The sequence below is a fragment of the Gossypium hirsutum genome, chromosome A06 (genome assembly GCF_007990345.1).
Source record: "Gossypium hirsutum isolate 1008001.06 chromosome A06, Gossypium_hirsutum_v2.1, whole genome shotgun sequence".
Taxonomy (NCBI): Eukaryota; Viridiplantae; Streptophyta; class Magnoliopsida; order Malvales; family Malvaceae; genus Gossypium; species Gossypium hirsutum.
In genome coordinates, this window is record NC_053429.1 from 8,036,682 (window position 1) to 8,052,095 (window position 15,414).

At 34.3% G+C, this 15,414-nt stretch overlaps 2 protein-coding genes across 7 annotated transcripts; both read left to right on the forward strand.

The window, feature by feature from the left end:
- The first annotated feature begins 1,676 nt into the window (after window positions 1-1,676).
- Window positions 1,677-10,023, forward strand: LOC121230386 (transcriptional corepressor LEUNIG). 5 transcript variants are annotated; one of them, XM_041115025.1, is made up of 19 exons: window positions 1,677-1,851; window positions 2,076-2,179; window positions 2,639-2,736; window positions 2,894-3,003; window positions 3,697-4,164; window positions 4,238-4,326; window positions 4,637-4,715; window positions 4,811-4,886; window positions 5,052-5,101; window positions 5,269-5,565; window positions 5,708-5,911; window positions 6,408-6,653; window positions 6,735-6,879; window positions 7,447-7,556; window positions 7,681-7,830; window positions 8,625-8,780; window positions 8,886-9,014; window positions 9,285-9,491; window positions 9,672-10,023. In XM_041115025.1, exons 2-19 carry the CDS (start codon window positions 2,148-2,150, stop codon window positions 9,825-9,827), a joined length of 2,802 nt encoding a protein of 933 aa, XP_040970959.1. In that variant the 5' UTR covers window positions 1,677-1,851; window positions 2,076-2,147; the 3' UTR covers window positions 9,828-10,023. The 5 variants fall into 5 exon arrangements, with proteins under 5 accessions (XP_040970959.1, XP_040970961.1, XP_040970960.1 ...); XM_041115027.1 differs by having other exon boundaries at window positions 6,762-6,879; XM_041115026.1 differs by having other exon boundaries at window positions 6,423-6,653.
- A 1,414-nt stretch (window positions 10,024-11,437) lies between these two features.
- Window positions 11,438-14,784, forward strand: LOC121230387 (uncharacterized). 2 transcript variants are annotated; one of them, XM_041115030.1, is made up of 10 exons: window positions 11,438-11,591; window positions 11,688-11,818; window positions 12,257-12,398; window positions 12,496-12,582; window positions 13,066-13,193; window positions 13,421-13,517; window positions 13,582-13,659; window positions 13,753-13,978; window positions 14,120-14,343; window positions 14,446-14,784. In XM_041115030.1, the coding sequence occupies exons 3-10, from the start codon at window positions 12,297-12,299 to the stop codon at window positions 14,467-14,469; spliced, it is 966 nt and encodes a 321-aa protein (XP_040970964.1). In that variant the 5' UTR covers window positions 11,438-11,591; window positions 11,688-11,818; window positions 12,257-12,296; the 3' UTR covers window positions 14,470-14,784. The 2 variants fall into 2 exon arrangements, with proteins under 2 accessions (XP_040970964.1, XP_040970965.1); XM_041115031.1 differs by having other exon boundaries at window positions 11,510-11,591; window positions 11,667-11,818.
- The last annotated feature ends 630 nt before the right edge of the window (window positions 14,785-15,414 follow it).

The following is a 15,414-nucleotide window of genomic DNA, read 5'->3' on the forward strand; positions in this document are numbered from 1 at the left end:
AAAATTGAATTAACTAATTGAATCGATCTAATTTGATTAATCAGTCGGTGATCGAATTTTGTTCGACCGGAAGTCGGTGAATGATTTTTTAAAAATTCAGTTACCGATTAATTTGATTCAAAATCGGACAATTAATCGAATTAAATAATATATATTATATATTATATTTTTATATTAACAATATATTTTTTGAACTATTATTTTTATATTAATTGGAAAAAATAATATATATTATAAAATGAATTAGTTATTAAGTTGAAAATTTTTAAAGATTTTTGAAACGTAAGTTCCAATTTAGTAGTAATTATATATATTTATATAAATTTTCGTTTACTTACGACGTGGGTTTGACATGTTTCTCTCATCAAAAGATAAGTTGAAGAGAAAGGAAATTCAACATCTTTGAAAAACTACATAATGACTAAATTAGGGTGTAATTCCACATTTATGATTTTTTCAATAATCATTGTATTTAGTGAGTCTACTTAATTGGGTGCAAACGAAATACCTTAATTATACTATCAAATTTTTAGAGGAAGATGATAATTGAAATAATTACGAGAATAATTATAAGCAATTACGTAAATCCAATTATCATATGACTTTTCAAACATGATAGTAAACAATTTGAGTTTTAAAAGTTATTTTTACACAATAAGAACAGTATTTTAATTTTAGTACATATATATATATTATTTTTAAAATATAATTACATGTTATTTTATTAATATTGTTTAAATAATTTGAAAATTTTATTGATCAGTGATAATATTTTATACGTTTTGATGCACTAAATTTAATTAAATTAACATATTATTTATTATTAACTATTTATATTTGGTCAATGATGAATGATAATATTAAATATATGTTTAGTATTTTTTTGGAGAAAATATATGTTTAATTTAGAAAGTGAATAACTCAAAAAATACAAAATGGTGTAATAACTAAATAAAATTATTTAGGATGTTTATTTTTTTTGTTAATTTTATTAGTAATCGTATTGTCAAATAAATTTTTTATTTTCGATAATAAATATATTTTTAGGATTTATAATTATTTAGTTTTGTAATTACCATGGTATTAAAAATTATGATCTCTATTAGTCAAACAATAAAAAAATAAAATTTATTATATTACAAGACAGTTTCATTGTAAGATGAATGCAAAAATTTGAAAAAGCAAATAAACAAAAATATATTTTATATAAAATTACTTAAAAAAACAATCAATTTTCAAAAAATAAATTTATATTTCAAAAACTATTCTTTTAGGGAACAAACAGAATCTTAAAATTGGAATATAAAAGGAAGATAAAAGAAGAACGAATCAATATTAAGCATTTGTTAATCAAGATTAGGCCACCCAGCAAATATAGATTTGGGCTAAAACAAGGGTACAGCTGAAAATGGAAATAAAATAAAAGGGTTGAGATCATAAAAAAGCAACAAATTTGGGGCTTAATCGTAAATAGTAAAGAATACAAGTCCCGCAAAGGGAAAAGGAGTAAGAATTTTATTTTCTTCTGAAATTACGGTTAACCTCACCTAACTCACACCTTTCTATATAAAAACATGGTATAGTCTGAAGCAAACATTGAGGTTACAATGGTCATTCGAACTTAAAGTTGCCATCATGAAATCAGTCTGTTTTTGGGAAATTAAATAAATTGAAAGGGCTTTTTGGGTAAATTCAACTAACAAAGCCATTATGATATCTGCAACAGCAAGCCAAATCGAACCAAAAGCTACAGCAGAGAAAAAAGGAAAATAAATTCACTTAAAAGAAAGAGGAAAAAGAAAAAGAATGAAAAGCTCTGAAAAAAACTAATAAACGTTTTATGGATTGCAGGTATATCTCTATCAATTCATTCCCTTTCTTAATTTTTTTTTATTTTCCCTTTTTTTCCCTTAAAAATCTATAAAATAAATATATATGATTTTTCATATTGCTAAAACTAGACAGGTTCTGCCTCTTTCCTTGTATAATTCCTCAGCATAGATTCTTCTCTTTCTTTGTACTACTGTAATAATTTTTTTTTGGGGTTGATATTTATTTTTATTTTTCATGGGTAGCCATTAAAACTTGAAGAGAAGCTGTTTCAGACAAGTACCTAGGAATCTGGAACTGTTCTCAAGTGTTTCGAGATGTCTCAAACCAACTGGGAAGCTGATAAAATGTAAGTCCTTTCTTTCCCCTTTTCTTATTAAAGTTTTACTTTTTGGGTTTTTCATTTTTCAACAATCTTTTTATTTCTTTTACTTTTTTTGGCTTGATTTGGGGTTCTAGTTATTTCTGTGTTATTTTGCTTGTTCTTCATGGAGTCTTTTGGATTTCAAGTTTAGCTCTTTGAAGCTGGTATTTCCTAGGGTTTGCTTCTTTTCTGGCACTTGTAGTTACCGTTATGCTCTTTTTCATAATTTTTGTTCTTTATTTTCTTGAATAAATATATTTGGTTTAGTTTTTTCTTTTTTCTTTTTTATGTTCTATTTAAGTACTCTGTTTTTAATACTGTTGCATCAGAAATCCCTGAGTGTTATTTTGTTCAATTCCAAAAATTTTATTTGCTCACAGTGTTGTAAAATATTATTTGCTTTTGTCATGAGTGATTATGGTCATTTATTTTTCTCAATAACAGGTTAGATGTGTATATTCATGATTATTTAGTGAAGAGGGATTTAAAGGCTTCAGCTCAGGCATTTCAAGCTGAAGGAAAAGTATCATCAGATCCTGTAGGTAAGTAACTATGTGGGTTCGGGGATTATGTAAAACCCGGAAAAGACTTGTTCTTACTTTCGAGGTTCTCCCTGTTTTCACCCAAAGCAACAAATTTGCTTAAGAAATTTATTGTTTTCACTGATTATGATGTTGATTTCTGAACTTGGATATCCAGCTATTGATGCACCTGGAGGTTTTCTCTTTGAATGGTGGTCTGTTTTCTGGGACATCTTCATTGCCAGGACTAACGAGAAACACTCAGAGGTTGCTGCATCTTATATTGAGGTCTGGTTTGATTTTATTTCACTTTCTCAATTTTAAACTGTCAATTTATTTTGATGACCTAGCATCAACATTTTTTTTTTGCATTTTTTTTTGTTGGGGGAGGGGGCATATATGAAGTTGGGTTTGATAACAATTTCCATCTGGTATCTGCACTTTCGTTATGGTGTCCATTTCTATTCTAACCATTTTTATGTTTAGAACATATGGTAGGGCTTCTTGTCTCTGAGTAAGTCAGCTCTTTACTTTTGTTGAACTTTTAAGTGAGAATAGTTACATTGAATCATTAACTGGTAACCTGCTCCGAATTTTGATTTAGGGCCCTGTTTAGCATTGCTTTTGGCTGTCCAAAAGCACATTTTGACAGCAAAAGCAATGCTAAACAATCAGCTTTTACCATCAAAAGCACTTCCAAATGGGCTCTTGAAACCAAGCCCAAAAGCTGGATGGTAGATTAGTAGGTGCTTTAGGCTTTTGGAAAAAGCTGGTTTGAAAGCAGCCTTATTTATGATCTATCTTCCCCAAGGGATGCCATAGCTTGTTGTTAACGAAGTGCCTGATGGCTGGGCAAGTGTCGTTGGTGAATTTTGCTAAAAAGTTTAATTATTTATACACGTAGTGTATCGAATCCTTGAGCATTCCCAATGATTTGTCCTTAAAATATGATGATGCTTATGGTGCATTGTGGTATTGCAGACGCAGTTGATTAAAGCACGAGAGCAGCAGCAACAGCAGCAACCTCAACAGCCTCAACATCAGCATCAGCATCCACAGCAACAGCATCAGCAACAACTGCAGATGCAACAACTTTTACTGCAGAGGCATGCTCAGCAACAACAGCAGCAGCAACAACAACAACAGCAGCAACAGCAGCAGCAGCAGCAGCAGCAGCAGCAACAACAGCAACAGCAGCAGCAGCAACAACAACAACAACAGCAACAGCAACAACAGCAGCCGCAGCAGCAGTCTCCCCAGCAGCCGCAACAGCCCCAACAACGAAGGGATGGGTCTCATCTCCTAAATGGCAGTACAAATGGACTTGTTGGGAATGACTCTCTCATGCGTCAGCCTGCTGGAACTGCTAATGCCATGGCAACAAAGATGTACGAGGAAAGACTAAAGTTGCCACTTCAAAGGGATTCTTTGGATGATGCGGCCATGAAGGTAGGTGGATCACCTTTGATTTCTTAGAAACATGTTCTTCTTTTAGTCATAACCATTAAGGAACTCCCTACAGCAAAGGTATGGTGAGAATGTTGGCCAGCTTTTGGATCCAAATCATGCCTCAATACTGAAGCCTGCTGCAGCAACCAGCCAACCTTCAGGGTGAGTTATTCTACATTTCTTTTATTACTCAGAAGAGCCTTTGGCTGCAGATGATTTTGTAAAGAGCAATGTGAACAAAGTCTCATGGACATTGACTAAGACAATTTGCAAAAATGCTTCAGAAGGTGTTCGATATAGTTTTTAGGGCAATTCCCTTCAATCTTATGGTTGGTTTGCTCTAACAAAATACTTTGGAGTTGTTTCACGTTCTTTTATCTGAAATAGCCAGTAGGACATTTAGGGTTTGTTGAAGCATCCAATACTTAGTTGTTTACAGCAATAAACTAATTTGGCATCATGCAAATTCCAGGCAAGTGCTGCATGGGACTGCCGGTGGTATGTCTCCTCAAGTTCAAGCTCGGAGTCAGCAATTGCCAGGAACAACACCGGTAGGTTTGTTTGATCTCTTTCATTTGATCTCTTATATTGATCTCTTTCATTTGATGCTTCTCTTTGTCAAGTTCTGAAATTTATCTGGAAGCAGGACATAAAGAGTGAGATAAATCCAGTATTGAATCCCAGGGCTACTGGCCCAGATGGATCTTTAATAGGAATTCCAGGTAGGTTTGTTTCACTTTCTTAGGTTCTGTTCAATTCTTTAATTCAAAAATAGTGCAAAAATGATGGTATCAACTCAACTACTGTTTGCTTGTTCTTGTGATATGCTGGGCTCAGTTTACATAGGAATTAGGAACATAAATTATGTGATTTCATTTTTGTTTCAGGCTCAAATCAAGGTGGTAATAATTTGACTTTGAAAGGATGGCCTTTAACAGTAAGTTTTATTAAGATTCGCTTTACCCTAGAGTGGTAATAACTCTTAGTATCACAGTTCTATTTGGTGGAAATAAATTGTTTTTACTTATCACCTGTATTTATGAATTGTAACTTTTACTTTTCATGTATCTCTTTTGAATGGTTATCATTTTATCCGTTTTTTAGGGATTAGACCAACTGCGATCTGGGATACTACAACAGCAAAAACCTTTTATACAGGCTCCTCAGCCCTTTCACCAACTTCAGATGTTGACACCACAGCACCAGCAGCAACTCATGCTTGCTCAGCAGACTCTGACATCACCAGCTGGCAGTGATGAAAATAGAAGACTGAGAATGCTGTTGAATAATAATCGGACCATGGGCCTTTCAAATTCTGCTGGTGATGTTGTTCCAAATGTATCACCATTGCAGGCAGGCAGTCCGCTTATGCATCGGGGAGATGCTGATGTACTGGTGAAGGTATTACTGTCTGTACGAAGTTTGTTTTTCCTACCCTTTCTCTTGAAAGGAAATTTCAGTTTTACCTTTGTTTGCTAGGTATTTTGCTATCACATAAGTTTTATGGTCATCTATTTTTTTAGATATTTAATCCACCTTGCAGTTAAAATTGGCTCAGTTGCAACAGCAACAGCAGCAACTGCAACAACAACAGCAACAGCAACAGAACAGTAGCTCACAGCATGCACTCTTGAATCAGCAACCACAGACTTCTAATCCAAGTCTACTTCAACAAGATAAAGTTGGTGGAGGTGGAAGTGTCACTGTGGATGGTAGCATGTCAAACTCATTTCGAGGGAATGATCAGGTTTGCCCTTTTCTGGTTATTTCTAATTCATCTTGCTTCCATGTGTCACTCTTCTGGAGCGTTCCTTGTGGTTCTTGGGTCAGTATGGGCATGGTAGAGATTTGTCCCGCTGAAGAAATTTCTAGCTGATAGGCCAACTCATTTTTTTTTTGAATTTCCCATTAATTCTTCTCCTCCATCCCCTGCTCTTGGAATAATGGTACAATTTCATTAGAAAGATTTGGATTGAATCAAGAATGCTTTATTTCTGTGTTGCTCGTCCCTAAGATGATAGATTAGCTTCAAAATCCCATGCTGTTACTGTCCTTTTATTTTTATTTTTTATAATACTTATCTCTAAGAAACATTTCAAGAATAACCTCTAGTGTAGGATTGTAAGCTTTTTTCTTTTCCCGTTTGAGTGAGTTTGGGTCGCATTTATAAGTTCTCTTGGCTACCTGGGTTTAAGTAAATATCTGAGCAGGTTCCTAACATGATTTCCCTAATTAATTTTAAGGTTTCAAAAAACCAGAATGGAAGAAAGAGAAAACAGCCAGTGTCTTCTTCAGGCCCTGCCAATAGTTCGGGGACAGCAAACACAGCTGGTCCTTCCCCAAGTTCAGCACCTTCCACACCGTCAACACACACCCCTGGAGATGTGATTTCAATGCCTGCCCTGCCTCATAGTGGCAGTTCTTCCAAGCCTCTGATGATGTTTGGTGCTGATGGTGCTGGCACGCTTACTTCACCATCAAACCAGTTGGTGAGTACATTATTATTTTTGCATGTTGTGGAAGGATTAAGAACTTCTTGCATGTGTTCTCATGGAATTCCATTTTGGCAGTGGGATGATAAAGATCTTGAATTGCAGGCTGATATGGATCGATTTGTGGAGGATGGATCGCTTGATGATAATGTTGAATCTTTTTTATCCCATGATGATACAGATCCCAGAGATGCTGTTGGCCGATGTGTGGATGTCACTAAAGGTCTGTAAAATAACTTCTATGGTTATGACTTGTTAAATGGAAATCTTATATAGCCACTTTTCTTGAACATTGTAGTTCCATTCTCTTGACCATTTTTGTCCAGTATTAATTTGTTTGTGAAATTATTATGGCAATTGATACATCCTTTTTGGAATTCTCCACGCACATTTAAGCCTAGACATTGTGTATCTCATTGAATTTTGTACTTTTTAGTGTTTTTCTTACCGAATTGATCTTCTAATTTCTGGTTATTGCTACTAATTCATGATCTTGCCGCATTGGTATTTTTTGGCATTTGAGGTTACAAGAGATTGGATTTTTGATTACTGGAACCAAGAATTCAACACTCTACTAACAAATCAGATGGCTGTTTGCTATAGTGGTTTATATACTAAAAAGCTAATTGAATCTGACCAAAAGAAATTGAGCTATTGTATTGGCACTTGTATCTATCCTTATTTGCAATCTTGAGGGATACCTTTCATCTGAACATTTGTAGATTAGTTCCGTGCTTTATGTTTGAAATGTTGCTATTTTACAGTATGCCAAATTTGAATTTTTCTCCAGGTGTCACATTTATGGAATTAAATTCTGTTCGAGCGAGCAATAACAAAGTTACCTGTTGTCATTTCTCATCCGATGGAAAGTTGCTTGCTAGTGGTGGCCATGATAAAAAGGTGAGCACCCTGAGGAGAGATGGAACATTGCTACTTCTCAAATCTCAAGTTTTTAATTGGTTTTCCTTTTTAAATCATGCTAAGAAGTGAAATCCTTTGTGCCTTTTTTTCTTCCCCAACACAGGCTGTATTATGGTATACAGACACTTTGAAGCCAAAGTCTACACTTGAAGAACATTCATGTTTAATTACTGATGTTCGTTTCAGTCCAAGCATGTCACGCTTCGCAACATCTTCATTTGACAAAACTGTCAGAGTTTGGGATGCTGACAGTGTTAGTAGACATTTTTCGTCTTTACTCAAAATTGTTGACTTTTGGGCTAATCATGTCTTCTTCTACTCTTGCATGATGCTTACTTGTTTGAACCCAATGAAGTGTTCATCTAAAACATTCTGTACATGTTCATGCTATTGCCATTCTAAGTTTCTTTCTTCTGGGTAGCCATCTATTTGCACTGAAATAAATTAAAGATGCCATCTAGTTTAATGCATGTCTAGACGTGAGTTTCTCAGAGTGGTTTAATTCTTACTAATAAAACAATCAGAAATGTCTAGAATGAAAGAAAATTCACCTTTATTACGATTTAAGGACAAGTTCCAAAATGCAGTGAACACATATATTATATACTTTATAAATACCAAGTAGGTTTCTGTAATTGGCAACTATTGTATTCGCTATTCACGGGAAACTGGAAAGTAGTTAATATTTAATATTTTTATTGTTGCAGCTCCTTCCTCCTGAATGTAAAACCTGAAGGATTGAATGCTTTTATTTGAATTCTAGTTTGAATTGACCTTAGATCCTGATGTCATTAAATTTTCTTCTTTTGCAACAGTGGAAATATTTTGTGCTTAGAATGCATGAAAATGACTATACTATTAGATGGTAAAAGATGGTATTTTATTAATTAAATGAAGTAAATCATGTGCCTGTACTGGCTTACCATGTTTGGTCGAGAAATTGATCAAAATGCTATTGGACATTATTCCATTCTTTTTATTAGAAATCTCTTTAGCTTCTGTATGTTCCATTATTTTAACATTTACTTTTGTTAACTTCTTCTGCAGCCTGGTTATTCGCTTCGTACCTTCTCGGGACATTCTGGTAATGTTATGTCACTTGACTTCCACCCAACTAAGGATGACCTTATTTGCTCTTGTGATGGTGATGGTGAAATTAGATACTGGAGTATCAACCACGGGAGTTGTGCAAGAGTTTTCAAGGTATGATCTTTCATCGGGTTTTCTTGCAGTGCAACTAAATTGAATTCAGATCTCTCTTTGAGGATGATGTGCAGCTATTAAGATTGTTTCCCTTGTGTGGATCAGGGTGGTACTGCTCCTGGTACGGCCCAGTTAAGATTTCAACCTCGCTTTGGGAAGTATCTTGCTTTAGCTGCGGAGAATGTTGTATCAATATTGGATGCTGAAACTCAAACTTGTCGATACTCATTACAGGTGAATTAGTCAACATGGATTACAAAAAACATACATATATGTAATAAAGAAATTCCAAGGCATTATCTCGTAACAGAAAGAACTAAAAGCGGAAGTTATTATCAGTTTGCGTCAGTTGTGGATAAATATATGTGCACATATGTCATGTCAGTTGGATGTAAATGTACTGCATGCTATGTCAGTTGAAACCGCTAGAAAACTTTTTTTTTTCTGCATTTTATACTCTGCTACTGCACGACTGCCTTACCCTTGTTTTTTTATTTGAAACAGGGACATACAAAGCTGATCCATTCCGTATGCTGGGACTTGTCAGGTGAGCTTCTAGCATCTGTCAGTGAGGACTCTGTCAGAGTTTGGAGCTTTGGATCAGGGAGTGAAGGGGAATGTGTTCATGAATTGAGTTGTAATGGCAACAAGTTTCACTCTTGTGTTTTCCATCCTACGAGTCCTTCATTGCTGGTCATTGGCTGTTACCAGGCAAGTAACTTCCTTGTTCGTCTTGTTCGGCCCACATTTACGATGCCAGTTTTTATTATGATTTCTTGTCGAAAGCCTGTTTAAGTGAAAACATACCATGAACCATACGTGCATGAATAATCACATGAGAATATGCTGCAAATAGTTACTTAACAAGTAGTTTTTGATGATATGCTGCAGTCTTTGGAGCTATGGAATATGACGGAGGGTAAGACAAAGACATTGTCGGCTCATGAAGGACTGATAGCTGCATTGGCAGTGTCACCGGTGACTGGCCTGGTTTCTTCCGCGAGTCATGACAAGTTTATTAAATTGTGGAAGTCATACAATTGTTAAAGTAGTAGCTGATGAAAATACACATTAGTTTTTGTTTGCTTTGTAATCAGCTACAATCACTGGTTTGTGGCTGTTGTGGGTGTTGTTCAATGTGTTGATTTTGTTGTGGTTTAACCCTAGTAGCTAACCTTGTCTGTTGTATGCATTGCATGATATGTTGTAACCTTGTATGTTTAACTTGGACATTCTTGATTAACTTCTTTTGACTTTTGTTTCTCCTTTTATGTTTTATGGGTTTAGATCTTCCTCCCTGTGGCTGGGATAGGTTTAATCACATCATTAAACTTGAAGATTTAAGGTCATGGGTGGAAATAAGTAGGTCAACTTTGCAATGCAGAAACTGTTAGAGAAGGTTCTCTCCGAAGCATTTTTTTATTTTCAACCTGAAAGTAGTCAAGCCAACCCATGAGCATTGTGGTAGGGATAGTTGGAAAAATTGGTTAGAAAAGTGTTTTATTTGGCAAGGCGAATTTATTTATTTATCAAAAATGGAATTTTATTGTGATATTTATAGCAATAAATTGAGGTGTTGAAATCTAGGCTTTGGGAAGGTGTTTGGATTTATGATCAATTTCTTCAAGCTTTCAAAAATTGAGACTTCTGGAGAGGGTAGTTGATTTCCTTTTTATGGTCTAAAATCAAAAGTCAACTTTCCAAGATTATAATTGCTTAAATGATAGTAATTATAATATATTCAAGAAAAAAACAATTCAAATAAATTTTCAATATGGAAGAAAATTTACAAGAATTTACTAAAACTTGGAGAAACCATCCAACAAAGTTTCTTTTATGGATACTATGATCATTAATCAGTCACAACATCACATCAATTACATTTTGGTGGTAAACTCTTATACAAGGTGGTTGTGTTGATTATATGCAACAAACAATGAAATAACGAACTATGAACAAAAATTAAAGAACAACAGAAATGTTTATCCATATCAGTGAAACACTGATATTTGCAAGACCTTACTTAGAGTTGAGAGTTCATTATTAAGTCTTAAGACAACTACTAATTTGAAGGCAACCATTTTAGGAATTGTTGTAGTTTTATTCTCGCAGATTTAAATCGTATTATCTGAATTTTTAATTTTTCTTACCAACTCTCAAATAAATGACAATTTATATTTGATTTGGACTAACTAAATATATTCTTAAAATGACAACTTATATAGATAATAGATGTGTTTATTTAATGTAGATTAATTTTTTTAACAATTTTATGTAAAAATAAAACAAAATGTTGAATATAAATTAATATATTGAGTATTTTAGATCAATATGATAAAAATATTGGACCAATTTAAAAATTTATGTATGAGTGTTGTTATAATATTAAATTCAAGAGCTGGATAATAAAAATATTAATCATATGAAAAATATGAGTAAAATATAAATTATCTAGTTTCCTTTAAAGAAAAATGAAATATCCAAGAAGATTATATACTTGGTCAAAACCCCCAACGCATATATGGTACAGAGAGTCTGAGAGTGTTAGGTAAGGTATTGTTTGAATTATAGCAACAACATTTACTGCAGTGACAGATTTGCACTAACAAAAGGTACCACTTGATAAAATGTATACAAATATTTCTTTAGTTTTTTTTGTAAATATAAAGGAAAAAAGTACCTTAATATAATATATATATATATATAAATAACTGTAACAAATATAAGAATAAAAAAGGGTTGATAGATATGATAGAGAAGATTGTTGTAGCAGCAGAAAACACTGATGCAAGGCTAGAGGCAATGAGTTTGGTAAATGGTGTTCGTAATTCTTTCTTCTACTCTTTCATTTCATCATCAAGTCTTAACTCTGAAGTTGGATTTTAGCTTTACCATTCACTAAAACAGGTTAAGCTACAGTCAACTACAACCTGTGTCTGTGTCGCGTAGTAAACCAAAAAAAAAAGTCGCCTTTTCTTTCTTTGTCTCCCTCTGCCGCGCTGCTGCTGGCTGCTGGAGTTCCCGACGATTGTAACTAGGTACTTTTCTCTTTACTAATATATCTATTGTAACCGGCTTCTCTCTCGTTCTTTTCTTCATGGGATATCAGTGTGTTTATTTTTGTGGTTTTACTTTTACAGCAACGCATCAATTTTGTTTTGAGATCCCATTCTATGAAACCAAATATTGTCTTCTATATGGAAAATTGTCAAATCAGGAGAAGGAAACATATGTTGGGTTTCTTCTCTTCTTTTTACTTTCCAGTTTCCAGTTTGTTTCACCCAATTTTCTGGATCTGCATCCCTTGATTTCTTAAAAATAATTCAAATGCCACATAGATATGGTTGAATTCTCTTAATTTGATGCCTGCTGATGTTCTATTATTTCTGGTGCTTCAAAGTGCTTTTATATATATGCATGTATGTATAGTTTGGTAAGACTTGGGAAGGCCTAAACGTGCTGGAAAAACTGTGCAGAAAAAGTAGCTGGAATATTTGAAGTCCTGAGAATTTAGATATGAAGAAAGCTTGTTCCATTCAGGGACCACTTAGAGAGGAATTCACCTTTTCCACTACTTCTGCTCCCTTCAAAAGTTGTCACGCCTCTACTATTGTTGAGGTCATACATCTACTATTGACATTACATATTTCTGTTATCTGAGTGTTAGTGTGTAGGTTTATAGTTTTTAATAGAATTTGACATTTAATACATGCAGGTAGATAAAGACCATTTTTTGGCTGCTTATTTTGGAGGAAGCTATGAAGGAGCACCTGATGTGAAAATTTGGTTGCAGAAATACAAAGTAATGTCTCACTCACTCGCCGGACATGACTTCGATTGCTTCACTAAACTTTCTTTTGTGGTTTTATAGGCAGATAGAGACGGGCAATATGAATGTTCAGTCGATATAACCTGCCATCAGTACTTGATTGCATATCTGGTTTGCATATTTTGTGCTTCATATATATATGTGTGTGTGTACATACAAGTGAAAAGAAGGACTTCTTGTCATCCTTGCATCACTTCTCCGTGTTCGTCTTTCTTTTGTTTCTTTGCTTGCATTCTTATGTATCTATCATGTAAGGCTGAAAATAGAACAGAAAAGACCAAATTCACCTATTTTTCTCTTTGTAAACTCTTCTCATCTTTTGTTTGCTTCCACCTTTTATGACATGTGTGCATGGATTTGTTCACTTGTCTTGTATTTTTTATATGATACTCTTAGGATTTCAGTTTTCAACCAGGTTGTACGCCCTGAATGCATGAATTAAAATTGATTTGGCAGGATGGCTGCTGGTATCCACCCCTTGTTATCGACGAACAACCTAATGTTCCAATGTGGAATCCTGTGCTATTTAAACTTCCATCCGAGGAGTTGTTGTTATTCTATAAAGTAGGCCAAGAGGTTCAAAAGTAAATTCCTAGCTCTTTATGGTTTTCAAATGAAGTTTTCAAAGTAAATTCTGGATAGAGATCTTAGGTTCAAGCCATATATGCTCTCTTCTTCTCCCAAAAGAAATATGACCTAGCATCCTGAAGTATTCGTTCCTTCTACATGTTATCATGATATGTGAATTTCATCACAACGAATATATGTTCATCTTATGTTATCTTACATTTTTTTCTGTAAATAAATCCAGGTGGAGTGGATGCATGAAGCGATCATATGATAAAGGTGTTACTTGGACAAAGAGAGAGCAACTCCCTACTGGCATACTAGGACCTTCTAAGAATAAGGTGTGATGTGACTATAATTTGTTATTACATTTTCGTATATTGACGTGCCACTTACTGTCTGCAGCCTATCTTGCTTGAAAATGGGGTTTTGCTCTGCGGATCGTCCGTAGAGAGTTGGAATTCTTGGGGGTCATGGGTTGAGGTTGTGATACTGACTCAACTACATTAACTGTTAAGACGCTGATGATGTTTTGGAAATGCAGTTTGCCATATTTGATGATTATAACATTGGCAGGTTACAACAGACTCTGGTATATCCTGGAAGAAGTATGGCCCTATATATGTTAAAAATAGGTCTCTCAGTGTGATTCAACCGGTTCCTTACATTACTTCGAAAGGAACACTGCGTGTTCTAATGCGATCTTTCGAGGGCATCGGTAGAGTTTGTATGTCAGAATCCTACGATGGTGGTCATAACTGGGATTATGCAAAACCTACTCAACTTCCCAACCCAAACTCAGGTTGGTGTGTTTTAGTTATGCCAAGCAATGCCATTGCAGCTCTTAAATTTAGTAAGCTAGAACTGCATATTTTGTAAATGATCTTGCTTATTAGCTTCAATTTCCCTACCGGCTTATACCATGATGATCTGCGTTTGTTAGGTATCGACGGGGTTAAGCTGAGCGACGGTCGCATCTTGCTTGCTTATAATACAATCTCAAGAGGTGTGCTTAAAGTTGCAGTGTCCACAGATGATGGTGATTCATGGAATGAAGTTTTAACACTAGAAGAGAATTTGGAAATGGAATTCTCTTATCCGGCTGTTATTGAGGCTAGCAATGGACTTGTTCACATCACATACACATATAATAGGACCCAGATTAAGGTAAACAACTTTGTTTCTGATAGTGGGAATGAACATCCTGTAAATATTGAGTGCATCCCAGGATACCATGGTTTAACTTTAGCAGAAATTTTACTTTTGCAGCATGTTATCCTTCAACCAAATTGATTCTGCACTGGCCTTTGGTTGTTGGGGGACTGATGAGCTGCCCAGTAGATGACGCTTCGAATTCTTCTCTCGAAAGAGTGGACCTCCTCAACAATTTTCATATCATTGCTTTGCATTTGAGCCTTGATGTGACCTTGTTCTTTTGCTACTTGCGAGTGAGTATTAATAAGATTGATGTTGTTGGACTCGAATTTGATTCCAAGCAGTGTTTATCTATGCTGTTTAAACTCTTTTGTTGAAGTACTTGTATTTAACTTTCAAAGATTCTTTGTAAAAACTTTAAAAAGAAAAAATCTCGTCATATTAATGTCGTAACACTAACATTTTATGCTTGTTTTGCTATATGCAACTCTGTAATTATCAAAGAACAAAGGTTTTACTATATGCAGCTTTGTAATTATCAAAGAACAAAGGGTTGTCTACAAAACCATACATTTTCATCATATTCTCTGTTCTCTTAAATAAAAATTTTAATTACACGCAGTAGCTCTTTTGGCAATGAAATAAGTGAAACTGACAAAAGAAAGAGCCGAGTGGATTTACTTAGGTTCAAGTCTCAGTGAAATTGAATTTTATCCCTTTTACTTAAAAATAGATAAATTAATGTTTGTACATTATATCAATGAATAAACTAGTCTTTTTTGTTAAAAATTTTATCAATTTCTACTATTAAAAACTGGCGTAAATTACTGAATAATCTGACAATTACATATAGTGTGCCATATGTACTGGCGTAAATAACGGAATAACCTGACAATTACATATGGTGTGCCATATGTACCTTATACTAATGTATTGGGACTAATTTTTAACAGTGAAAATTGAAAGAATTTTTAACAGGACCAATTTACTTTTTACCCTAATTTTGAGTTTTTTATTTATTCAATAAATAAAAACCTTGATTTTTTAAGCTGATAGCTTTGTGTGTGTGTATATATATATATT